Source organism: Tursiops truncatus, chromosome 14 (assembly GCF_011762595.2).
Source record: "Tursiops truncatus isolate mTurTru1 chromosome 14, mTurTru1.mat.Y, whole genome shotgun sequence".
Classification (NCBI taxonomy): Eukaryota; Metazoa; Chordata; class Mammalia; order Artiodactyla; family Delphinidae; genus Tursiops; species Tursiops truncatus.
In genome coordinates, this window is record NC_047047.1 from 7,580,340 (window position 1) to 7,605,844 (window position 25,505).

At 41.3% G+C, this 25,505-nt stretch overlaps 1 protein-coding gene across 2 annotated transcripts in view; it reads left to right on the forward strand.

The window, feature by feature from the left end:
• The first annotated feature begins 254 nt into the window (after positions 1 to 254).
• MGAT4A (alpha-1,3-mannosyl-glycoprotein 4-beta-N-acetylglucosaminyltransferase A) overlaps positions 255 to 25,505 on the forward strand; it is a 108,621-nt gene continuing 83,370 nt past the window's right edge. The window contains exons 1-3 of one of the 2 annotated variants that reach the window (XM_019931151.3): positions 255 to 372; positions 4,560 to 4,888; positions 5,606 to 5,632. In XM_019931151.3, coding sequence (XP_019786710.1) covers positions 4,795 to 4,888; positions 5,606 to 5,632 — 121 coding nt within the window. In that variant the 5' untranslated portion in view covers positions 255 to 372; positions 4,560 to 4,794. The remainder of the gene's footprint in view (positions 373 to 4,559; positions 4,889 to 5,605; positions 5,633 to 25,505) is intronic. The other variant, XM_019931152.3, reaches the window with a different exon arrangement.

Genomic DNA, 25,505 nt, shown 5'->3' on the forward strand with positions numbered 1-25,505 from the left:
GCCGCTCCAGACCCCGCGGGGACGGTAAATGAAGCGGGGGAGATCTCACGAGAATGATACAGGCTGCGAGACGGCGCCCCTAAATGACAGCCGGGCGGGCCTCTGGCGGGAGGCTCGGCCGCGCGGGGGCGCCCGGTGGACGGCGCGCAGCACCGGTGGCCAATGGCTGGCGGGGTCGCGGGCGGGGCCGGGCGCGGGGGCCGCAGCGCTCCAGCAGCGGGGCGGAGCCGCGCGGGGAGGCGGGGCGCCCGGCAGCAGCGGCGGCGGCCACAGCAGCCTCCGCGGCGGCCGCGGCAGGACTGGAAGCGCCGGCGGCGGTTGAGGGGCTCGAGGCGGCGGCGGCGGCGGCGGCGGCGCGCGGGCAGCTTCGAGGTGGTGTGCAGGGCGGCTGCGCGGAGGGCGCGGGATTGAGGGGCGGCCCCGGGTCGCGGGAGATCCACCTGCTGGTAACGGAGCAGCCTGCGCCGCGGCCCGGCCTGGAGCTCTTGCGCCTCCGGCTGCTGCGGGGCCGGCTCGGGGCGCGGGCGGACCGGGCCTCGGGGCGGGGAGCGGGCCGGGCCGCCCTGGGTTCGCCGTCAGCCCCGCTCCGCCGCCGCCGCAGCCCCGGGGTGCTGAGCGCTCTCGGGGTGACCGGCCGGGCGCCTGGTGCGTTCTCGGCGCTCCTAGGCGCGGCGGGGCTTGTCGCCTTTGGGGCAAAGTGGAGGAAAGTGGGGGTTTGGGGATGCAGAGGGGAGAGAGAGTTGCCCGCAGGACCTGCTGCCCCAGGGCGCACGCCTGTCCCGGAGTCGGCGGCGTCCCGGGGCCGCGGGGCAGGTGCGGCGGGGGCGAGGCGGCCCGGGCGCAGGGTCTGGGGCTGCTGCCGGGTCGGCGAAGCGTACACAGTCCTGGCGAATTTTCCTACAAAGTCAAGACCCGCTGGTCCTCTGTGCAAGCGCACCCCCATCCCCAGGCCTCAGTTCCGCCTTAACGAGGAAGCTGCAAGTGGGACCCTCGGGTTGGGGCCAGGTGATTCCACTGAGTGTACCCGGTGACAACGGGAAGGCGTGTTTTATGAGCTGGCAGTCAGACCACTCGCGCGCCCGCTTTTTATTTCTCGCAGCGTGTGTTTCTCTGGAGCCCGTTCATTGCTTACAATCCGAATTGCGAAATATAAGCAGGCGCAGTGCATGTTTTCAGTGCTTTCCATATATTTTGCTGTTGTGCTTTTGCTGTCGGACGACTTCTGATAAAATAGAATGACAACGTCGTTCGTTCGAATTTAGAACCTAAATTTAGAAGTGAATAATATGCGTTTAGTGGTTTATGTTTCTTTTTCTGAATGTTTTTTTAAAAAAAGTTCCATTAACAGGTTATCCTAACAAAGGTTTCTTTAGCCCACACGTGTAAATCTGAAAACGCACAGGACGATGAAATTATGTAAGCTGTATTGACGAAAAATAGAAATCCTTTTATAAACGTAAAACCAATGAATTTTAACATGATTGCGGTGTATAAAGTTGTAGGGCTTACATCACGGATTTCATGATGGTGCCTTTCCTTCAGGCATCTCTGTCCTGTCTGTGGGATGGTAATTAAGCCGTATGTTAAGTGTTTTCGGCCATAGAACATATTGACTATTTCAGAGAACACTTTAAAATCCAACAAAGGTTATGTATCTAATAATAACATAAAGGACTGCAGCCCTTAAAGGACTGTTAATAAAACAGATTTTTCAGTGTGAGATCTGGAGTTGAAAGTTCCATACAGCTTTGTCAGGATGCAGAAGATGACCAGTCATCAACTTAAGCCACTGCCTTTTTTGTTGTTAAGAATTCAGATGTGTTAAGTGATAGTCACAGAGAGTGACAAGGTGTTAGATTGAAATTTTTACAGATGTGGACAGTGATGAAAAATATGTGTTACTTCTTCTCTTGCTTTAGGTAGTCAGTCAATCCAAAGGGCTCTTGGCTATCCAGCCTCACCTCTCCTGTTTTGAGAGCATGGGGGTCATTGGTTTTACTCTTGTTCTGTGCAGTTAAACTTCATTAGTGTGGAAACCCTAATTAAAAATGGATGATGGCATTCTTCCTGAGTAAAATGCTCTTGTATTTCTCTTGCAGAATTTCAGGTCTTATTTGTTGGCAGAGTTCATTATAAGTATTTTCTTCAAACCAGAGCTTAATTACTTCCTGGATCCAATATTTAATATTCCTTATGTTTTTCCCGTTACCAATACTGTATCTATAGTCTACTTGGATTATAGCGGTCATTCACTTTTACTTGTCTCTCTACCCATTTATACTGAATTTTATGGGATTTATTTGTATTTAATAAAACTATGTTTCAAAATATCCTTTATTTTCTGATTCTCTGCTTCTCTGCTTCCCCGTGATTATTGACTGAATGTCTACCCTAATAACCTGTATACTTTTAGTTCTTTTACCAAAGGACAGAATCCTTCTTGAAGTAAGGTAGGGCTAAGGATATAGCAACAGAAAGTTACGTGAATTTTTATATGATGCTGCAACAGGACTAAAATTCCAAGTTACATAATTCACTGAGTTATCCCTTCTCTTTTTATAATCAGAATTCATTATCGAGTGCTTATTGATATAAGACAATATATTAGGCACTTTATGGAAATGAGTTGAAATTCTAGAATTTCACCATGAAGACTGTTGACATGGATATGTTAGAAGGTGAATAACTTTGGTTTTAGAAAATTATCATAACTTGAACGTGAGAATATCTTTGGAGTTCTTTGTTTGCGGAGAGTAAGGAGAGGGGAGTTCAGTGCTTCTAGAATATTATACCACAGAGCTGCTGGCCAAGGAGGATTAACAGGCTGCCTGGGTGTGAGTGTGGGGGGGGGAGGGCCTAGCCCAGGGTACAGGAAGTGAGAAATTCGTTTCAAGTTTTAAGTTGAAACTTTGAAATTTCCTGTGAATTTTGCAGTTTATTCTATAATAGATCCATACTGGTTGTAGAGTATAATTATTTTTTTAAATTCACACTTAATCTGTTGGGTAAAGGTAACACCCCGGGATGATTCTCTGGTGTAACCTGAGACTTGGAATATCCCTGGCGCTTCTAGGGGCCCCGGTGCAGGTGGCCTAGTTTGAGAGGCAAAGGGTGGGAGATGAGGACTTGGACTTTGGAGTCATGCAAATTAGGGTTCTGTCTCTGGGTTCATTTTTTTTGTGTGTAAGATAGGGTCAGCAATGCCTGCCTCACGGGAGTTGAAGATTGAAGATTTAGAACGTGTGAGGGACACATAGAAAACCCTCAGTGAGTTGTAGTGTCTATCATTCTTACTGTTAATCCTGTGCCCTAGTGATATCTTTTTTCACTAGTGGAGGTTTCTAGCAACATCACTTTTACAAACCAGCTGAGATGGTAGTTTCTGAATTGCCTACAAATGGCCGCTTTAATCAGCTGCCCTCTTCGCCATAGGGAATTGTCCCTTGGGCTTCCCAGGCCTTTTTGGAGGTGCATTAACTCACCCCACTGGAGTGTCACTTAGTGGATTGCCAAGTGCATCTCATGGTCCCCCCGTGGCCAGCAGGAATCAATGCACATCTTGCCGTGCCTGATATGCCCTGAGGGAATGAGACCGGCTGTGCACAGAGCCGCCTGAACCAGTGACTGGCTGCAGGTTTTTGATTCGGTTTTATTTTTTAATACAGTTAACATTTATTGAGAACCTATTAGGTGCTAGGTGACTATGCTTCAGTACTTCTCAGGACATGATTTCATTCTGTTTTCTGAACTTTGCTAGGTGGGAGGTGATCTCCAGATTTTTTTCAGCTTTGCTAGATGGGAGGTGATCTCCAGGTTTCCTGAGTTAAAGCAATGCTAAGTGATTAGTCCTGGGTCCTATGGTATCCTGGTTGGATTGCCGCATTTTCTACATGCTGAAATAGTCCCAGTTTACACCCGGGGAGTAGGTTAATCGTTGGAAAAATGACATTTATTTTACAGTGATGATCGATAGCAATCATAACTGTAACCTTTTTATTATTTATGAGAACAGGAGGGTCCAGGACAGGTAGTTTTCTCATGTTATGGATGAACCACAAAGCCAAGATAAGTGACATGCCTGAAGTCCCGCAAGCAGTAATGGAGCTGGATCTAGGACCTAGGGCTTCTGACCCTCGTAGGTTGTAGTCTGTCAGTTTTCTTTAAAAAATTTAAAACATTAACTGTTATTGTGCAACAGGAGGATCGCAGAGAGTGAAGATGATGTTACTCAGGAACCATTGTGTGATCATTAGAGTTCTCAGCTTGGAATCTGTGGCTTACTATTTAATGAGCCCCACCACTTCCCCCTTTAAATAAGTAACCATAACTCTGTTTCCACAGGCAAAACAAAACCAATGAGGAGGGAGTACAGTTGGAAGCTTTTTTCCCTGGAGAAGAACCATATCATTCTAGTGTATTAAATGTCATTTGGATATGGAAGTCTTTACAGATACAGTTTAGCCCAGCCAAAAATCTGTTTATAACAGTGACTGATAAATGAAGAAACTAATATTTTGCATCACTGAGCAAGTTTTTCTTTCTCTCTTCCCCCCGAATAGGAAGAAAGAAGCCTGCAGCATCCACCTATGAAGACCGTGCAGACAGTCCTGAATAGTAATTGTGGGTGGCGTGGCCGCCAGGCTGCTTCCGCGCAGCGTCTGCAATGAACTTCTCCTATTGATTGTTTTGATTGGCCCAGAGCCAGGAGTCCTGGCTTCACCTGACTTCAGGATAAAAAGGAAACAGTCTTGGTTATCATCCTAAACATATGAACCAGTGTGATGGTGAAATGAGATGAGGCTCCGAAATGGAACTGTAGCCACTGTTTTAGCATTTATCACGTCGTTCCTTACTTTATCTTGGTATACTACGTGGCAAAATGGGAAAGGTAAGGAAAACATCTCCAAAAATGTGCATGGCATGTGGTAGGTGTTTCGCTTTGTCAACGGTGCGTAGATGCTTGAGTTGAATGCCCCTACAAGCTGCATGTTGCATGCTATCTGCTGGCGGCCTGCCAGTTTCTTTCTGACACAAAAATGAGGCAGTATTCTTGGACGGAGGAGACAGACTTTCTCATTTGAATGGGGTTTGTTTTGGTTTTGATTTCTTGTAATTGCACTTGGAGAGACATGCTCATCAGTGGTTTATATTATAAATGGCAGCCAAGTCGAATAACAAAGACTTCTGTTTGGGCATTTTATTTTTTATTATTAAACGTCATAAATGTTTAATAAGCTTCCTTGTACCGGATGTTGTATAAAACGCTTCAAAGGACAATCGGCGCCTTCATGAAATTTACATGCTGATCATAGGACTGATTTGGTGCTGTGTAGTTAATGATTTAACCAGCATGTGTTGACAGATTGCTCTTCAGGCAAGAGTATTTTTGAAGTAAGTGAGGAGAAATTCTGATGTGAACATTTTAAAAGTTTAAAGATTAATTTTGTTCAGACTGTCCAACTGTGTTTCTAAGGAAGGTTGTCTGTTTAGTGATTGGAAGTATATTCAGGGCTAATGCATTTCTTTGCTTTTTTTGAAGAGGAAATGTTTACAGGCAATTCCTACCCCTCCTTTTTACCTGTCTCCTTTCCTTATGTTAATCTAGGGAATATTGATGGCAAGAAGAATGGAGGTGAGTATTGTATTTAGTTTGTGAGAGTCAAGGTAGACTAGTAGTTGTCACCTGGTTATTGGAAGGTGGTGTTGCTGGCATTATTTTATTGACTTGTATGAAAGTAACTGAAAAGATGTGTTCACGACTTAACTTTTCTCTGGTGTGTGTATTGATATGTATATATCTGTGTGAGTATATGTGTATATATGAAATAAGTTGATATAAGTGGGAAAACGTGTTCTGCGCTTTGAGCAAGTATAGTATTGGTATTGTTTTTCTCTTTTTCTCTGAGTTGGACTCTAATTTCGGAAGGAACTGTTTGGGGAAAATGAATGAAATACTTGCTGAAGACCTTTCTTCTTTGCAGACAAATATATACATTTTAGATTTCATTTTTTAATCGTACCAAAAGGAGAAGACTTACTTAAGAAGAACTTTGAGTAGTTAATCAAACTATTGCTTGTCCCTGGCGTGAACAGAACAGATGACTGGCCTTAAAAGTCTACTTAGGAAATAAGAGTAAATGACCCTAAGAAGAGTATATGGATTTTTTTCTTATCAGGAAACTTATCTATTCAGAGAGTTATAGTAACAGAAACTTGACCCTTTTTACTGTGTCTTATTTAAAGGATTAAAACTTCTGGAATCTCCATTCCTTTTATCTTGTTCCATATGTAAAGCTATTATAAGCATTATTTTTTTGTGTGTTAAGTGGTCTTTAGAATCAAAATTAATTTCAAAACATATAACGATCTTTTCACCTTGTAGTATTAGGGATACACACAAAAAGCCTCATCTCTTTGATTTTCACTCTTCGAACAGTCTGTAGTCCTTCTGTGCATACTTTTCTGTTCTGTTTTTTCTGCTTAGTGTTTTGTCCGGACTCTTTCAGGTATCAGCAGAGGTCTCCCGTCGTGCTTCTGTAAAACCCCCTGTGCTTTAATGCCAGCGTTTATGTAACCACTCTGACCGCTGAGCATTCGGATTCTTTCTAGATCATTCTGGCAGTCAGCCTGGATTTTCCAGAGCCAGCCTCATTTCAGATGTTTAATTCTTATATACTCATAAACCACGTGCTCTGCTTTTTATATTGAAAGCATGGTTTCTGTAATCACCGATGTTTCTGGACTCATAATTTTTATTTTTCACTCATTCATTGGTCCCTTTCATGTACCTGTCCTGTGCCTAGCACTGTGTTATATGCTGTGAATACGAAAAGGAAGAAGACACTTCACACCTTTGGGAAGCTCAAGGACCAGTAGGGGAAGATGCAAGTAAAAAAATGTGACACCGTCAGATAGGCTAAGATAGAAGCGGTCACAGAGTGCTGCGGTTGTCCTGTCATAAGCATATTATGTGTTACATGTTGTCTCATTTAATCCTCAAAATGACCTCGGGAGGTATTATTACCCCCTTTCTATGCATGAGGAAACCAAGGCAGAGTGGTAGAGGAACTTGTCAAGATCATACATTAAGGGGAAGAGTGAAGCTTAAACCCAGTAAAGCTGGTTCAGAGATTATGCTCCTAGCTATTGGTCTCCTGCCCAGAAGAGCAGAGACCAGGCAGAACAGGGGCCAGGAGGCATGTCAGGTGGAGGAGGCTGCTGTGCATCCATGAACTTGCTGCAAGGGTGTAGGGCCTTCGGGCTTTGGAGTTACGAGATGCTCATTGTGCTTCCAGGGCTGTCCCAGGGTTTAGCTGGTCATCCCAGTGCAGTTCCTATCACATTTGTTATAGGTCTTCATTTACTACTTGGAAGAATACATGAGCTGGTCCATGGGATTGGCGTACGTTGAGGAGGATGTCAGGAACCCAACCAGGAAAGCTGGAGTTCAGTCCAGGGTACAGGTTTCTGCAGGGTATGCAGGATTCTCACATAAAAATTAGGCAGAATTCCAACTGTGTGGAAAGCACAGGTTGGGAAAGTTGTAAGCAGGTGTGAGAGTGGGACAAGGGTAATTACATGTCTTACTTGTGTGTGGGGGGGAGTGGGGGGAGGGTTCTCCTAATGGACTTCCTAGTTTGGTCAGGCACAATCCAGAAACTGGGCAACACCAAGCAAGCAATCTTAGATGCCTGTCCTTAGGGACATCTAACACTCATGTACGTTTCTGTGTGGACATGTGTTTTCTTTTCTCTTGGTTATTTACCGAGGAGTGGAATTGCCAGGTCATGTGGTAACTCTGTATCTAATCATCTGAGGAGCTGCCAGACCGTTTTCCAAAGTAGCTGGACCATTAGCGTTTCTTCTAGCAGGGTATGAAGTTTACCGTTTCTTTGCATTCTTGATGACACGTATTATCTGGCTTTTTGATTCCACTCATCCTGGTAGTAGTGAAGTAGTATATCATTGTGCTTTTTATTTGTATTTCTAATAATGTTTAGCATCTTTTTATGTACTTATTAGCCATTTGTATATCTTCTTTGGAAAAAATGTCTATTTAGGTTCTTTGCCTATTTAAAAAGAATTTTTTAACTATTAAGTTGTAAGAGTTCTTTATATATTCTAAGGCAAAAATACAGTAAGCGTAGTTGGATCAACCACCTATATACCTAGTATGAAGGTTAAAAGACAAAACTAGTAAAATCATATAACTATAAATAAAAATTAATAAATACACATATACACACACAATAATTAAGGGATACACAAAATAAAAATATGTTAAAGATGGCATCAAAAGCATGAAATGAGGGGGTGGCATAAAAATGTAGTGCTTTTAGAACGTGCTCAAACTTAAATGACCATCAACTTAAAATAGATAGCTGTATACATATGTTGTTATAGAAGAACCTCATGGTAACTACAAACCAAAACCTGATAATAGACACTAAAAATAAAGAGGAAGGAATACAAACATAATATTGAAGAAAGTAGTCAAATCAGAAGGGAAGAGAGCAAGAGAAGAAGAGAGGAACAGAGAAGACCAATAAAAATAACCAGGGAAAAAAATTAACAAAATGGCAGTAAGTACATACCTGTCAGTAATTTCTTTAAATGTAAATGGACTACACATTTCATCCAAAAGACATAGGGTGGCTGAATAGATACAAAGGCAAGACTCATATATACACTGCCTATTAAGAAACTCACTTTAGATCTAAAGACACACATAGACTGAAAGTGAGGGGATGGAAAAAGGTATTCCATGTAAATGGAAATAGGAAGAAAGCTGGGACAGCTTTTTATTTAAGCATACTTAAATTAAACTTTAAAACAAAGATTGTAACTAGAGCAAAGAAGGACATCACATAATGATAAGGGGATCAATCCAACAAGAAGATATAACACTTGTAAACATGTATGTACCCAACATAGGAGCACCTAAATACATAAAGCAAATATTAACAGACATAAAGGGAGAAATTGACAGTAATACAATAGTAGGGAACTTTAACACTCCACTTACATCAATGGATAGATCATCCAGACAGAGAATCAATAAGGAAACACTGGCATTAAATGGCACATTAGACCAGATGGACTGAATAAATATATATAGGACTTTCAACCGCAAAAGAGCAGAACACACATTCCGTTCAAGTGTGCTTGTAATATTCTGCAGGACAGATCCCATGCTAGGCCACAAAAAACGTCTCAGTAAATTTAGTAAGATTGAAATCATATTAAGCATCTTTTCTGACCACTGCATATGAGACTAGAAATCAACTACAAGAAATAAAAACTGGAAAAATAACAAATATGTGGAGTCTAAACAACATGCTGTAAATATGTAATGGGTCATTGAAGAAATAAAAGAGGAAATAAAAGTATACTTTGAGACAAATGAAGATAGAAACACAGCATTCCAAGATTTATGGGACACAGCCAAGGCACTTCTAAGAGGGAAGTATATAGCAGTACAGGCTTACCTTGAGAAATGATAGAAATCCCAAACAATCTAACCTTACACGTAAAGGAACTAGAAAAAGGGGAACAAAGCCCAAAGTTAGTACAAGTAAGGAAATAATAAGAGTGGAAATAAATGAAGTAGAGATGAAAAAAGCAATGGAAAAGATCAATGAAACTAAGAACTGGTCCTTTGAAAAGATAAACAAAATTGTTAAACCTTTAGCCAGACTCATCAAGAATAAGAGAGGGCCCAAATAAATGAAATGAAAAATGAAAGAGAAGTTACAACTGATACCGCAGAAATACAAAATATAAGAGATTACTATGAAAATTTGTACGTCAACAAATTGGACAACCTAGAAATAATGGATAAATTCCTAGAAACATACAGTGTTCCAAGACTGAATCAGGAAGAAATAGAAAATCTGAGCAGACTGATTACCAGTAATGAAATTAAATCAGTAATTTAAAAAAACTCCCAAAGAACAGGACCAGATAGCTTCACAGGTAACAGGAGCCTTTAGCTCCTTGAAGAATGGAGTCTTTTTTTTTTTTTTTTTTAGTAAATCCTACAGCTTGGCTTGGGTTGTTATTCTTTTTTTAAATTTATTTGTTTATGACTGTGTTGTGTCTTCATTTCTGTGCGAGGGCTTTCTCTAGTTGCGGCAAGCGGGGGCCACTCTTCATCGCAGTGCGCGGGCCTCTCACTATCGTGGTCTCTCTTGTTGCAGAGCACAGGCTTCAGAAGTTGTGGCTCAGCAGTTGTGGCTCACGGGCCTAGTTGCTCCGTGGCATGTGGGATCCTCCCAGACCAGGGCTCGAACCTGTGTCCCCTGCATTAGCAGGCAGATTCTCAACCACTGCGCCACCAGGGAAGCCCAAGAATGGAGTCTTAATGGACTAATTTCTGTGTGGTATCAGCACTTCTTGTCCCTCTCAGTGGACAGTGCAAGGAAGTGTGTGTGTTTATACACACATCTGTTATCTAGTTCTATATCCATCTGTATATATTAAAAAGAAAAACCACCATGAGTTCATACTGGTCCCTCTGATTTTAATCCAGTGCTATAGTGTTCATTCTAGTCTAGTCTAGACATTTCCCTGTCTCCGTAAAAAACATGGCTGTTAGTATCCCAATATAGTAATTATTTGCTCAATCTCAGTGTATACATACATACAGTCTCCTGGTAGAGATATTAACTTAAGCATACTTTATTAGCATCTTCTCATTAGAAGACCACCTAGAGTTTTCTTCCTCTGAAATGTGGGGTCTAGTCTAGGACTGTGATCATTTTAGGACAGATCATTCTTTTCTTACTCAGTTTCTTTGTGAGACCATTGTTCTGATCATCGCCCCCTCCCCCCATTCTTGTAATACTTCTTACTTTGTTCGAAAACTCTTGGGCTTACACAGAACTACCCCCCCCATTTCTTGGTATACACAGATATCTATACTTTATAAGGAGACATGCTTATTAGAGGAAACAAACACTCAATTATATTGACAGTCTTCTACTTACTGAAATTAACAAAAAAGTACCCATATACTTTACCTCTTTTTTTTGCATTCCAACCTTTCTCCGAATATTTTCCTCTTTTTAGTAGTATTTCCAAAATACATTTATATCCACTAAATATAATTTTTTTTCTTCCAGTGTCCACATTGTCACAACTTGTCTACAGGAGGTCCTTTTAAAAAGGCTATTGTCTTTATCTCTTTAGAACTCTCCCTGACATCTTTGGAAGCATCCTTGCTTTCTTAATTCTATTACCATGCTTGCAGACATGTCCTTATTTTTTTCCCCCCATCAGAAGATGTGGAATTAGTTATGCCTTAAGAGTCCTAGTTCCTTTCGGTAGGAATTATATTAGAGACCAAAATTTTGGTGCCTGTGAGATTCCATGATGGACAAGCGTTGCTGTTGTTCTTAGGAAATGGTCATTGGTTGGTTTTTCCAATTTAACCCATCATGGTGCTGTACCCTACTTTCCTTTCTTTATGAGGTTTTATTGATCACTAAGACTTTGTCCTGTGTTGATGAGCTCCAGCTCTCTAAAGAGGCATTCCAATATGATTGCAGTTTTGTAGGGCGACTGGGCAGCCTGGGACTTGTTACTTAAAGGAGAATGTGAAGTGGGATAGGAAAAGTTTGCCTACAGGTTTCTCTCTTTCTTCACATGGTGGCAAATGGGCAGATGTTGCTTGAATTTACCTCTTTGTTAGTACTGGCAGGCTTCAGTGTAGAGAAACTTCTGTTGGCACCTTGATTGCTATTTCAAAGTACTAAAAAAATTTTTTTTAAAAAATTTCTTCACAAATCCTGTGTGTGAGTTATGGAAAAAGGAGATAAATGTTCCAGGAAATGTAATGTTCCTAAACTGGATGTCTGGTGCCTTGCAGCCATGATAGAGTTTTCCCTGGTACCATGTTGTTCTTTCATTAAGTCAGTGGAGGTTAAGTTTAAAAACCTGACCTTCAAGATTTGTGTTGTAAAGGTTTTTTTTTGTTGCCTCTCCTAATTTGAATTTAGCTCAAGTTGTCTCTTCTGTAACTCTGCAGCATTCCTTCGAATCTTTTATCTGTTCCTATTTTTCCCCATTTCACTTTCAGTCAGTGGTAAGGTTCTATTAGTTTACAGACAATTTTTCAGAGAGATAATAAGACTGGTTAGACCTCTGTTATTACTGTATACTGCTGCTGTTTCAGGAGAAATACGCCTGTAGTTTCAAAGAAGATAAGCATAGGGTTGGTATTTGGGGATGGTAAAGAATACCATTTGGTGGTCTCATTCAGTCCTCACAACAGCTCTAGGGAAATAGATGAGTATTAAATCCCTGTTTGAAGACAGTAAGGCAATTAGTAAATTACTTCATCCCACTCTGTTACCTGACTGGAGAACGATAGAGTGCAAGGTCTAAGCCCAGGTGTGTCTGATGCCCAGGTGTGTCTGATGCCCTGGCTTGGACTATCTGAAGCAGACTGCCCACTGCAGTAGAAAACAGGGTTTCCATAGAGGGGCTTCTGGAAGTCCCATTTTGTTGGTCACCGAATGTGGCTTCTTCATATACTTTTTCTAAAACAGTATTTTCTTTGATAGTATTTAGTCATGTTCTAGCCCTATTCATTTATTTTGCAATTTTTTTAAGTATGAGGTTTCCTTTTTTTTTTTTTTTTTTTGCGGTACGCGGACCTCTCTCTGCTGTGGCCTCTCCCGTTGCGGAGCACAGACTCCGGACGCGCAGGCTCAGCGGCCATGGCTCACGGGCCCAGCCGCTCCGCAGCGTGTGGGATCTTCCCGGACCGGGGCACGAACCCGCGTCCCCTGCATCGGCAGGCGGACTCTCAACCACTGCGCCACCAGGGAAGCCCCTGAGGTTTCCATTTTTAAGAAATTTAGAGGAAAAAAATCCAGTTCAATTTGATTCTTTTTAGATTAACAAGTCAGTTCACCCTGCCATTAGTTAAAGGATACTTAGGTATTGCAAATAATCTGTTGCAAAATTCCCTTTAAATTGAAGTGTCTGTGTTATTGGTTGCTGATATTTCTGGAAGAAATGTGTGTTGACGAGAGTGATGCTGGTGGGATTTTGTTTTGTCACAGAGTAACAACCGTTAAAGTGTCTTTCTAGCAACATGTTGCCATGGTTTAAGGTGGATATAACCTTTTCTCTTCCCCAGATATAATTACACAGAATCTTAAACTTTCAGAGTTTAGGTTTATTGCTCTGATGCAGAGGAGGACACATAAATCTAGAGGCTTTTGATTAAAATAAAGCACGTAATTAATGACTATATCAAATTTAGTATGTTTCCTTTTATTATGGACCTAAAAAGCAGGCTCTTTATTGTCAGTGTGTGAACTCAAAGAACCTTGACATTGAGTAAATCACAGAGGAGGATGTCATAGTCTTGACTTCCATATTTTGGTCTATAACAGAGCTGATTAAGGTCAACCTAAGGCAGCTGGCAAAAAAAATTTATGGGTAGTTAGAAAATACAGGTTTCCAGTGTGGAACTTAAGTTACTTTGGAACCATTTTCAGTGAGTGAGTTATAATGAAGGTCAGGTGTATCATGGAATGTGTGAAATTTTTGACTTCTAACAGATGTTTAAATATTTGGATTAAGTCGTGGAGAAGGTCCAGAAAGAACTCCAGAGACTACACATGACCAGCCTTGCTCTGGCAGAGTTGGACTTGATTCCTTTTTAGAAGTGAAAGGCAAGGTGAATGTAGAGGTTATTAAACTCTTAAGATGCTGTTGATAGTTTTCTTTTCCTGAGGAATAACGGCAGTATTATCACTGGGGGAAAATAAGATCCTAGAGATCTTGGTTCTCTTAGAGCTTGTGCTTGGATTTTGGAAAAGTCACTTTAGCTTTCTGGCTTTGTTTGTTTCGGGTTTGGGTTTTTGGTTTTTGTTTTTCTTTTTGCCTCTCATTTCACTGTTAATGATCATGGAGGAATTTTAAAGATTGGGTGAAGTGCTTGAAGGCAATGTGTAGGCAAACGGTTTTTTTGTTTTGTGGGTTTTTTTCCCGTTAAGGACGAAAAGAAGGATATGCAAATTACAGAGCTTGATGTTTGGGGACAGAGTTTAGTTGCGTAGTTTGAGAGCATGAATATTTATAAAAAGAAGCAGTGATTGCTGGCAGCCAGCAAAAATGAACTAGGATTGAGTCTAGACAATGAGCGTCTTAAAGCACAAAGACCGTGTCCCCACCCTGCCCGACGCCATTTTTTAAAATTTCAAAGTATACAGAAAAATATAATGAATAATATAGAAGTATTCCTCCTAGATTTTCATATTTACTTCCAGTCTTTTCATTTTTAATAAATGAAGCATGGCAGATTTCCCTAAAATCTTTCACCCATTTTTCATCTCTGCCCCCTACCTTGACTGAGGCAAACCATATCATGTCTGTGTGCTCTTCTAGTCCACTTTTTATACATTGATTTATGTATATAAGTATCCAGAAACTGTATGTATGTACATGTATGTATCGTTTTTTGTGTTTTAAAGTATTTAAATCATACTGTGCTCTGTTACAACAGTACTATGCAAGTGTTCTACATGTATAACAACATCTTGTCTTTTTTTAAAAAAAATATTTATTTATTTATTTATTTTTGGCTGCTTTGGGTCTTTGTTACTGCACACAGGCTTTCTCTAGCTGCAGAGAGCGGGGGCCACTTTTTGATGTGGTGCGCGGGCTTCCCATTGCGGTGGCTTCTCTTTGTTGCTGAGCACGAACTCTGGGTGCACAGGCTTCAGTAGTTGTGGCTCATGAGCTCTAGAGCACAGGCTCAGTAGTTGTGGTGCATGGGCTTAGTTGCTCAGCAGCATCTTCCTGGACCAGAGCTGGAATCCGTGTCCCCTGCATTGGCAGGCAGATTCTTAACCACTGTGCCACCAGGGAAGTCCCTTGTCTTTTTTTTTTTTAATCACATCATTTCAGTGTTTCTGAGGTCCCTCCACATCCTGGAGGTCCCTACCTCATCATTTTCGCAGTTGTCACTCTATGGCCACTTTTTTTTTTTTTTTTTTTTTTTTTTTTTTGCGGCATGCGGGCCTCTCACTGCTGCGGCCTCTCCCGTTGCGGAGCACAGGCTCCGGGTGCGCAGGCTCAGTGGCCATGGCTCACGGGCCCAGCCGCTCTGCGGCATGTGGGATCTTCCCGGACCAGGGCACGAACCCGTGTCCCCTGCATCAGCAGGCGGACTCTCAACCACTGCACCACCAGGGAAGCCCTATAGATAATATTTTTAATGGACATCATTTATTTCCTCAACAGTTAGGGTGATCATATATTGTCCAGACTGGGGCACTAGAGAACAATTATTGTTACTAGTAACAGTTAGGCTGGGATAACAGTTGTAAACTGGAACTGTCCCTAAGCAAAGGTAAGTTTGTAGTCAGCCTATTAAAGAAGGGAAGGACAATGGTAGAAAATGACTGGCCATGTAAGGACGGAACAGGGAAACTGATTTAGTTGTGATGGGAAGTGAAGCTCTCAGCGATCAGAATCATGAGCCTGTGTTCCTGAGAGTGTGTGATCCAGGGCACTAATCAAACACCAAGTGGAACCAGCCCATCGCTGCAATGAATTCCTTAAGAAGGAAGTGTAAACAGGGAGGAGGGGGAAATCGTTCCCCAGGCGGTGGCAGGCTTCCGCTGAAGCAGTAATGAAAGGAAGTTACCTTTTAGTGTGTTGATTGTGATCTAGAAGGTTAATCAACCCTCTTCTCAAGGGAAATAAGCATTGCCCTTTCTGACCTGATTGGATGAAAGAGTAAAGATAACTTGGGTTTCCTTATCAGAAAACTAAGAGATAAGGTAGAAATAGGACACTGCGGACATCCCCCTGTCACCTTCTTTAAGGGAAGTTCCTTCCTGCGTGTGGACTATGCCTCTTGTGTTCTTTTGATAAACTGGCCAGAAGTTAATATGCAAACTATAGGGGAGTATTTGAACAAGGCCAGCCCCCCCGCCCCGCCCCGTGAGTCTTACTGCTTACACTGCTCGGTGATGAATTCTATCTTGAAGGAAATGTACTAACCCCAGTGATAGGATATTGGTGCTTTATTGCCATGGTGCTCTTTGGTTTGTAAGTAGCTTTCTTCAGATTGCTCCTTTTTCTCTCTTCAGCTCAGTTAATTTATTCATTCACCTTATGCTTATTGAGCATGTACAAGGAACTGTTCCACGAGGCACTGGCAGTATAGTGGTCAACAAGGTAGGTGACATCCTTGCTGTCATAGAGGCTGTTTATCCACATCTTCACTGGGGAGGGAGATTACACAGTAATAGCTGAGCAACTGAACAGCCTAGATGATTTAATGAATATTGACAGTAAAACACGCTAATGCGATGGGCAGTGACAGAAGGGGGAATGAGGGCTGTTTAGGTACAGGTAGTCAGAGAAGGCCTCTCGGAGGAGGTGAAGTTGAATGGAGGCCTAAGTGATAAGAAGCCAGAGGAGTAGGGCAAAGAAGCCAGAGAAGTAGGGCCAGAAGTAGAAACAGGAAGTACAGAAGTCAAGGGTGAGCTCTTTCAAAAGGCATGTTGAAAGAGCATAAGGAAGAATCAGTGTGGGTGAAGCATAGTGAGAGGAAGGAGGTGTCGGGAGTATGGTAGAGATGATGTCGTGAGTTCTGTGATAAACATGAGGTGCTCAGGCCAGAGGTAGAAATGTGCATGTTGGTGGCATATTGAGGAAACTGAGAGTCATGGGAATGGACGAGAAGAATCACGTGAGGGAAGTGTTTGCAGACGGAGGAAAGTTGTCAGTCGTACGGAATGACGCTGAGAGGTTGTGTAAGGTGAGGACAGACCGATTTTATGTACAGTTATTAAGTTTCTCATCCTGACATCTCAGGGGTCTCCAGGATCTAGCTCATCTTCATCTTTTATCACCATCCGAATACTTAATATTAACCGAAAATTGTTGGCCTTCTTTACTCTTGAGGATGTTCCTCTCCTAATGCTCTTTGCCACAGCTTTATCTGTTCCATAGGTTCTGGCTTAAATGACTCAGCAGTCCGACAATCTCTAGCTGTCCCTTTGACCCTCACGGCACCTCCCTGCCGGTGTGTCAACTCGTGACCTGATCTCAGAACTCAGTACAGAAGTGCCCTCGGCCTCCTAGCAGCGTCTCCCAGCCGTGGCCTCTTGGTACCTCTTTACTCTCCTCTTCCCAGTGCGCTCAGTTCCCCCTGAATTCCACCATGATGACTCTTTCATGTTTGTTGCTTCTGGTCCCCCTGTGAAGCAGAGTGGGTCTTCGAGTTCTGTTTCCTAGGCGCTTCAGTTAAAGCAGTATTACTGCTGTATGTTTATGTGTTGTGTGCTTTTAACTTAAGTAAAAATTTTTATTAAAGTGAAATATGCTCCTAGTTAGAAAAAGTTTTTTGATAACACTGAAAGGTGATATTGAAAGGATAACATCCAGCTTCATCTCTTTGTACTCTCCTAGTCTCCTGTCCCCAAACGAGCTATATTCAGTTCTTTTGGCTGTTCTTTTTGGCATTTCCATATTTATAAATTATATGTGCGTATGTATACTACTCTTCCTTGATTTTGTTTTCACTTTTAGACATCATCTATGGACTTCCTCTTTTTTTTTTTTTTTTTTTTCCGGTACGCGGGCCTCTCACCATTGTGGCCTCTCCCGTTGCGGAGCACAGGCTCCGGACGCGCAGGCTCAGCGGCCATGGCTCATGGGTGCAGCCGCTCCGCGGCATGTGGGATCTTCCCGGACGAGGTCACGAACCCGATGTCCCCTGCATTGGCAGGCGGACTCCCAACCACTGCGCCACCAGGGAAGCCCTATGGACTTCCTCTTGTAGATGAAAATTTAGCTCTTATTCCCTCTTTCCTTCTCATTCTTCCAATATAATAGTGACATCACAATTTTTAGCTAAATCATGACTCCATATTTACATTATTTGGATTGAGTGAATACATCTTACTTCTGAGCCAAGTATTGTACTTGTACCTTTCCTTTATTGTACAACTTTTTGTTTCCCTGGTATTAGCAGTTCTCATTCTGGTATAATTTTCTGCATGCCTGTTTTATTCCGGTTTGTTCTCTATGCCATATGTCTATTAGTAGTTCTCTCCAAATGCTTTCATACACCAGGTAACTTATCAGTTTTATTTTCTTCCCAGCTGTTTCCTTCCTGAAGCTCTGTGTCCTTCTCCAGTCTGGACTGGTCACACTCTAGGCCTCTGCAGAGCTGTCTTCTGGGTCTGCAGTTGCCATTACCCCCAGGAGTTCCCTTTGTCTCCCTCTTGGGAGTGTTTTCCAGATCCCAAGTTTTTCTCTTTCTTGGCTTTTTTCCTTTGCATGTTCTCTAGCAGCTTCCTGAATAGGTACATGTTTGAATATTTTAAAATCCTAGTTTTGGGACTTCCCTGGAAGTCCAGTGCTTAAGACTTTGCCTTCCAATGTAGGGGCTGCAGGTATGATCGCTGGTCAGAGAGCTAAGATCCCACATGCCTTGTGACCAACAAACCAAAACATAAAACAGAAGCAATATTATAACAAATTCAATGAAGACTTTAAAAATGGTCCACATCAAAAAAATCTTCAAAAAAAAAATCCTAGTTTCACAGTTCACTAATGGCTGGGTAAAGAATTTTAAGTTGAAAATTATGTTTCCTCTGAATTTTTAAGAAATGCTTTCACTGTCTTCTAGCAGCCAGTGTGGCTATTCAGTTCCATATTCTTGTATAATACCTGTTCCCTCTACCCCTTTAGAAACCTTTAAAATGTATTTTATCTTCCTCTCTCTCTTTCTCCCTTTCCTCCTCTCCCTTCCTTCCTCCCCATCCCCCCCCTCCTTTTTCTTTATTGTACTGGCTAGAAACTCCAGTGTAACATCAAATAAAAATGACATGAGTGGACATCCTTGCTTTGTTCCCATTAAGTATATGATGTGAATTATAGAGCTTTTAAAATCATAAACGAGTTGCATTTTGTCAAATGCTTTTTAATGTATCTATTGAAAATCATGTTTTTTAATCCTTTATTCTATTAATATGGTATATTAATTGATTTATGATGTTGAACCAACCATGCATTCATTACCATCTGAGCCTGGGTTTTTTTCTTTGGGAGGATTTTTTGAAAAGAACTAACTTTTGGCTTTATTGATTTTTTTTTTCCCAATGGTTTAAGTTGGGGAGAACTGACATCATGAAATACCTGTTTAGATCTTCTTTGATTTCTTTCAGCAGAGTTTTGTAGTTTTCTGTATATAGATCTTGGACATATTTTGTTAGGTTTACACCTAAGTATTTTATTTCGGGGAGTGCTAATGTACATGGTATTGTATTCTCAATTTTAAATTCCAGTTGTTGCTGGTATATAAGAAAGCAGTTGGTTTCTGTATATTAACCTTGTATCTTGAAACCTCTCTGTAACCACTTATTAGTTCCAGGAGTTTTTTTTATTGACCTTTGGGATTTTCTACATAGACAGTTGTTATTTGCAAACAAAGACAGTTTCCTTTCTTTCTTCTCGATCTGTATATGTAATTTTAATTTCCTTTTCCTGTTTTATTTCAGTATGATGTTTGATAGGAGTGGTGAGAGCAGACATCTTTGCCTTTTTCCTGATCTTAGTGGGAAAGCATCTAGTGTCTCACCGTTAAGTGCAGTGTTAGCTGTAGGTTTTTTGTAGACGTTCTGATCAAGTTGAGGAAGACTAGGAAGACTATTCCTAGTCTGTGGAAAGCCATTGATTTTTTCCACATATTTTCTCTCTCCTCTCCCTCTGGGTGTAGTTGGTGATAGCTTACACTCTAAGGCTCTGTTCCGTTTTCTTCAATCTTTTTTTCTTTCTTTTCTTCAGATTGGATAATTTCTACTCCTCTAACTTCAAGTTCACTGATTCTTTTGCCACCAGAAATCTGCTGTTGAGCCCCGTGAATTTTTCACTTTAGTTACTGTTCAGCTCTAGACTTTCCATTTTGTTTTATAGTTTATAAATTTATAATTTATATTCATTGCATCAGTTTCATCACAGTGTCCTTTAATTCGTCAAATGTGGTTTTATTTAATTCTTTGATAGTAGCTGTTTTGAAATCTTCATCTCCTAAATCCAACAATTGGGAACGCTCAGAGACATTGCCATTGACTAAATTTTTTTCCCCTGGAGTACGGGTCACTTTCTTTTTTCTTCGCATGTCTTGTAAATTTGTGTTGACTACTATATATTTTAGATAGTATAGTGATGTCAACTCTAGATTCTTACTTTTTACCCTTGAAGTTGTGGTAGTGGTTTTGTTGGCTCATTTGTTTGGGAACTTGACTGAATCTCTGGAGTCTGTCTCTCCCACAGTGTGTGACTACTGATGCCCTACACTTTGGTTTGGTTTGTTTTTATTTTTAAGCCTGGTTTCCTCGAGGGGTTGCACCTGTGTCTGCACAGCATCGTGCTCAGCCACAGGTTGTTCAGAGGTTGTAGTTAAGCCCTTGGAGCAGTAAGGCTCCCTTCCCTGCTGGTGATGCATGTGGACAGTGGAGCAGTCGTACCTGAGGCTTTCCTCTCCTCTGGCCTCGTTCGGTTCCTCTTTGTGAGGGCTTGGGTTCTGTCGGCCGGGCATCTGTGGGTGGCCTGGGCCCTCTCTGGTCTCTGCTGTGCAGGCTCGTAGCTCCCAGTCAACCTGGGAGATGTGAAGAGCCTTTTAAGCCCCTGTAGCTGTCTGAGTCTCTGGAACTCCCTGTTAAGTCTCTGGCTAGTCTGCAATGCCCAAGTCCATTGCTCACCCCAAACAGAACAGCGTCCTCAGGCTCGCACAGCTGACGGCCCTCCCTGTGCGTTTGCCTCGCACTTTGCCCAGCAACGCTCCAAATCAAATGAGCCCCCTCCGAGAATCTGCTGGTGTCAAGGCCTGTCTCTGCCTTGTTGAATGTCTGAAATGGTGGAGCTGGGGAGGCAAGAGGGCAGCTACTGGCAAGAAAGTCACAGACTACCCTGTTCTTACCCGAAGTGCAGCTGTTTTCATGAATTACACTTCTCAGTTTGCTGTATGTCTTTGGTTGATTTCCAGAGCACTGAAATGGTGGGGTTTTTTTTTTTCCCCTCTTTTGTCCAGCTTTATAGTTGCTTTTCAGAGGAAGGATTTGTGGGCCTCCTCAAACTTTTAGGCCAGTCGTTAGAAGTTCCCTGAGCAGTTTTAAAATGTTCCCTCAGGTGATTCGGATACTCAGCCAGCGTTGAGTACCAGAACACCTAGGATTCTTCAAGCTCTAAATACATACACACAAAATCATAGCATAGCAAAGTTTTTACCATATTGAATTTCTAAAAGAAAACGGTCTTTAATATCTGAGGTTTTATAAATAAAGGCCTAATTTTAATATAGTACCTAAAGAGGGGCTACGGTATAAACCTATTTTCTGCCAAGTTGGCCAGCAGCCTCTCTTGTTTTATATATTAAAGTTGGTAGATTTGGCCCTTGGACTTGCTCTGGTATTATTTCATGTTCAGCTTGGTTGGCCAGCATCCATTTCCTAAAACAGTTTCCTAATCTAATTTTTCCAGGTTGGAAAGCTTCTTAAGCAGTCCATGTGCTCTGCTCAGAGAGTGTCTGGAATCTATGCTTGATGTATTCTTAACTCTGAAAGGGTATTATTCATGGCTGACACATTAGCGGAGACAAAATTGAGAACATTAGCTAACTGAATTTTCTGTGCTGCTTTAGAAATACTGCCAGTCAGATGTTAGGTATATGAGTAATTGCACAGCCCTAGACTCCATTATTTAATGAAGTACATGGATAAAGGTGCACTGGACCCTTTAACCAGTAGTGGAAAACAATAGCATAAAAAAAAGATTAGTAGATTAGTTTTACTTAATAAAATGTAAATGCATGGAAATCTTAAAGTGCTAATCAATGGCATCTAGCAGTTAGAGCAATGTTAACAGTTTTGGTTATTTTCTTTCATTTTTCTGGACTAGTGGTTCTCAAAGTTTGGTCCAAGGATCCGTGAGGATTCCTGAGACCCTTTTGGGAGGTTCATAAAGTTAAGACTGTTTTTATAATAATACTGATATGTTACTTGGTTATTTCCCTTTTTCACTCTTGTAAGAAATAAGCGAACCAGATTTGAGGATTCAGCCGTATTATTAAGCCAGACATTTTACTAAGCCAGCAAATTTCACTCTATTAAATGTTTTGTTTTAGAAAATAAAGTTATTTTTGATAAAATGTGTTTTTTATGCTAACACGTAATGGGTTATAATTCACATAAATAAAAGGTCTTTAGGGTCCTTTAATTGTGAAGGGGTTCTGAGACCAAAAAGTTTGAGAACTACTGTATTAAATATAAATAAAACGTAATTGACATATTGTGCATGTTGTATAATGTACATTTTTGCTTAATATACCACAGATGTTTCCCATGTCCTGATTTTTAGTGGGTCCATAATATTCCATTGTATAATTAGCATCTTTAGCTTAATCTTAACTATGACAAATTTCTTACACATCATTGATCAGTTTCTTACGAGTTTTTTTTTTAATAGGATTTGCCTTAGTTCACTGGCATCACTACTAATTACCTGGCATTCTACAAGGCATGGGCAGTTAGAGGAACATACCTAAACAGGATTCCTGCTGTAAAGAAAAGAGTTAACAACAGATCTGAGATTGCTTATCGTTAGAAAGGTCTGCTTGCAAGGTTGGCCCTTGGCTGGCTTCTGGGAACTTGGCTGGTAAACACTGACATAAAACTTTCCCCACATGACAGAGGCTTACTGTGCCTAAACTATTTGTACAAGCTGTTTGGTCTGGAATTTTGGTATGTGCTAGGCAGAGGCTGTCTGCATGACCAGCTCCCAGTGACATCCGTGGGCGCTGAGTCTCTAAGGAGCTTCTCTGGTGACAGCACTTTGCATGTGTTGTCATAACTCATCGCTGGAGGAATTAGGTGTGTCCTGGACCACTCCACTGGGAGAAGACTTGGAAGTTTGTACCTGGTTTCCTCCAGACTTACACCCATGTGTCTTTTCTCTTTGCTGATAACTGTATACTGAGTCCCCTATATCCTAGTGAATCACTGAAGCTGGGTGTGGTCTCGGGAATTTCTGGCACACCTGCTATCATGGAACTCACACTTTAGAAGGGAAAAGGAGACACGTATGTCATTATAGTGCAGTGCAGTAGATGCAAAATGGGAGTGTCATTAAGATAAAGTATAAGATAAAGAGGAGACAGGACAGACGTCAGAGAGAGAGCTTCAAAGGGAAGACAACCAAAGAGTATTTTGAAGGATGAATGGAATTTTATCAAATGAAGAAAGATAAGGATGACTCTGATAAGCAGACTGCCTGAGCTATGAGGGATAAAACTTCTTAGTGTGTTTGGAGAGCTCCAAGCAGTATGGGAATGTTGAAGCAAGACATGATCCTGGGCAATATTAAGAGATAACACTGGAGAGTTAAGCAGGGAGCCATTTAAGGGTTTCCAGTTTAGAAAGTAAGCTATGTGATAGTCCAGGGAATAGAGGGGATGCAGGATGGCATGGAGAACAGTTATGTTCTGATCCAGGTGTGGGATTAAAATGAGGGCTTACAGTGGCATCTGTGTGAACAAGAGAGGATAGGTGAGCACCAAGGTAAGCAGTTACCTTGTGATGAAATTTTCAGGGTGCATGAACAGCTTCAACATTCAGAAGGGTGTGTGGGTAGGGCCCAAGGATGTGTGTATTTTTCATAGTAACTGTAGCCTCTGCTGTCTCTATGAGGAGGGCCATCCTCTCCGTCCCCCTTACCTCACCACATAAAGGAGATGTCGCATTGGCTTAACCGTGTAGATGACCTTGTAGGAACTATTAGAGTGGACTGAATCATGAGATGTTTGGTGAACTCACTGTTCCTTTCTATCTTATGCAGCATGATTCTGAAGACTAGAACCCCTACCCATTGAGGTTTTCTCTAGATAGTGTGGAAAGGTGAATTGTGGATGGAAGGAAGTGTTCGTTTTCCTAAACTCAGTCTAAAAGCCCTCGTTATACCAGGAAAAATAGACATCAGTGTTTACTGTCTGGGTCCAGTGAACGCCTTTTATTTATTTTTATTGTAAGTGATTTTATAACTAATACAGAAATAAGAATAAAGAGACAGTGAAAAACAACTCTATTGTAAATTTTAACAAGAAGTTAAACATAGCAAAGACAAATATTTATCCTCGTATTTCTGGTTTGGTAGGTATATTAACTGAAATGGGCAACGTCCTTTGAATACAACTAACTGTTCACTAACTGTCGTGCGTGAACCTGGGACACATCCTTCTTGTAAATTCTAATTCCAGATTTCAAATACATGTCTAATGGGTTCTAGTTCATCATTACTTCTAGTTCTTCTGCACCTCTATCATCAAAACGCAAAACTTTTGAAAACGTTTGTAGTTCATAATTTTGTTGAAGAGAGGATAGCCATCTTCTTTGCTCCTTGATTGCAAAACATTTTCATTATTAAATTTAGAATGATCAATCCAATGAAGTTTTATCATTTCTGAATCCTCTCTTTCTAATCACTTTTGTATGCACGCAAGCCTTTATCGTTTGTCTGCTTATGAACCTATCCAGTATATCCTGTTGCACAAATACATCATAGACAAAGGAATATTGTTACCCATCCTTTTAGCAAAACAGGATGTTCTGGGTTCTTATGGTTCATTGTGATGAGGTCCTTCCAGTTAAATGACTAACTTGATGAAAATGCTGTTTCCATTTTGTCTTTAGAAATGATTATTCATTCATTGATTCTTGTTTTGCTTGTTTAAAGAATCATCAGTTCTTTTTTGTTTTGCTTTTTAAAAACTATTTAAAAGAATTATGGAATTATGGGAAGCTGCAAAGATAATACAGAGAGATACAATGTAACTTTCACCCATTTTCCCCCAGTGGTTACTTCTTTTTTTTGTTTGTTTTGTTTTTTAACATCTTTATTGGAGTATAACTGCTTTACAATGGTGTGTTAGTTTCTGCTTTATAACAGAGTGAATCAGTTATACATATATCCCCGTATCTCTTCCCTCTTGCGTCTCCCTCCCTCCCACCCTCCCTATCCTACCCCTCTAGGTGGTCACAAAGCATGGAGCTGATCTACCTGTGCTATGCAGCTGCTTCCCACTAGCTATCTATTTTACATTTGGTAGTGTATATATGTCCATGCCACTCTCTCACTTTGTCCCAGCTTCCCCTTCCTCCTCCCCATATCCTCAAGTTCATTCTCTATGTCTGTGTCTTTATCCCCATCTTGCCCCTAGGTTCTTCATGACCTTTTTTTTTTTTTTAGATTCCATATATGTGTGTTAGCATACGGTATTTGTTTTTCTTGTTCTGACTTACTTCACTCTGTATGGCAGACTCTAGATCCATCCACCTCACTACAAATAACTCAATTTCGTTTCTTTTTATGGCTGAGTAATATTCCATTGTATATATGTGCCACATCTTTTTTATCCATTCATCCGATGATGGACACTTAAGTTGTTTCCATCTCCAGGCTATTGTAAATAGAGC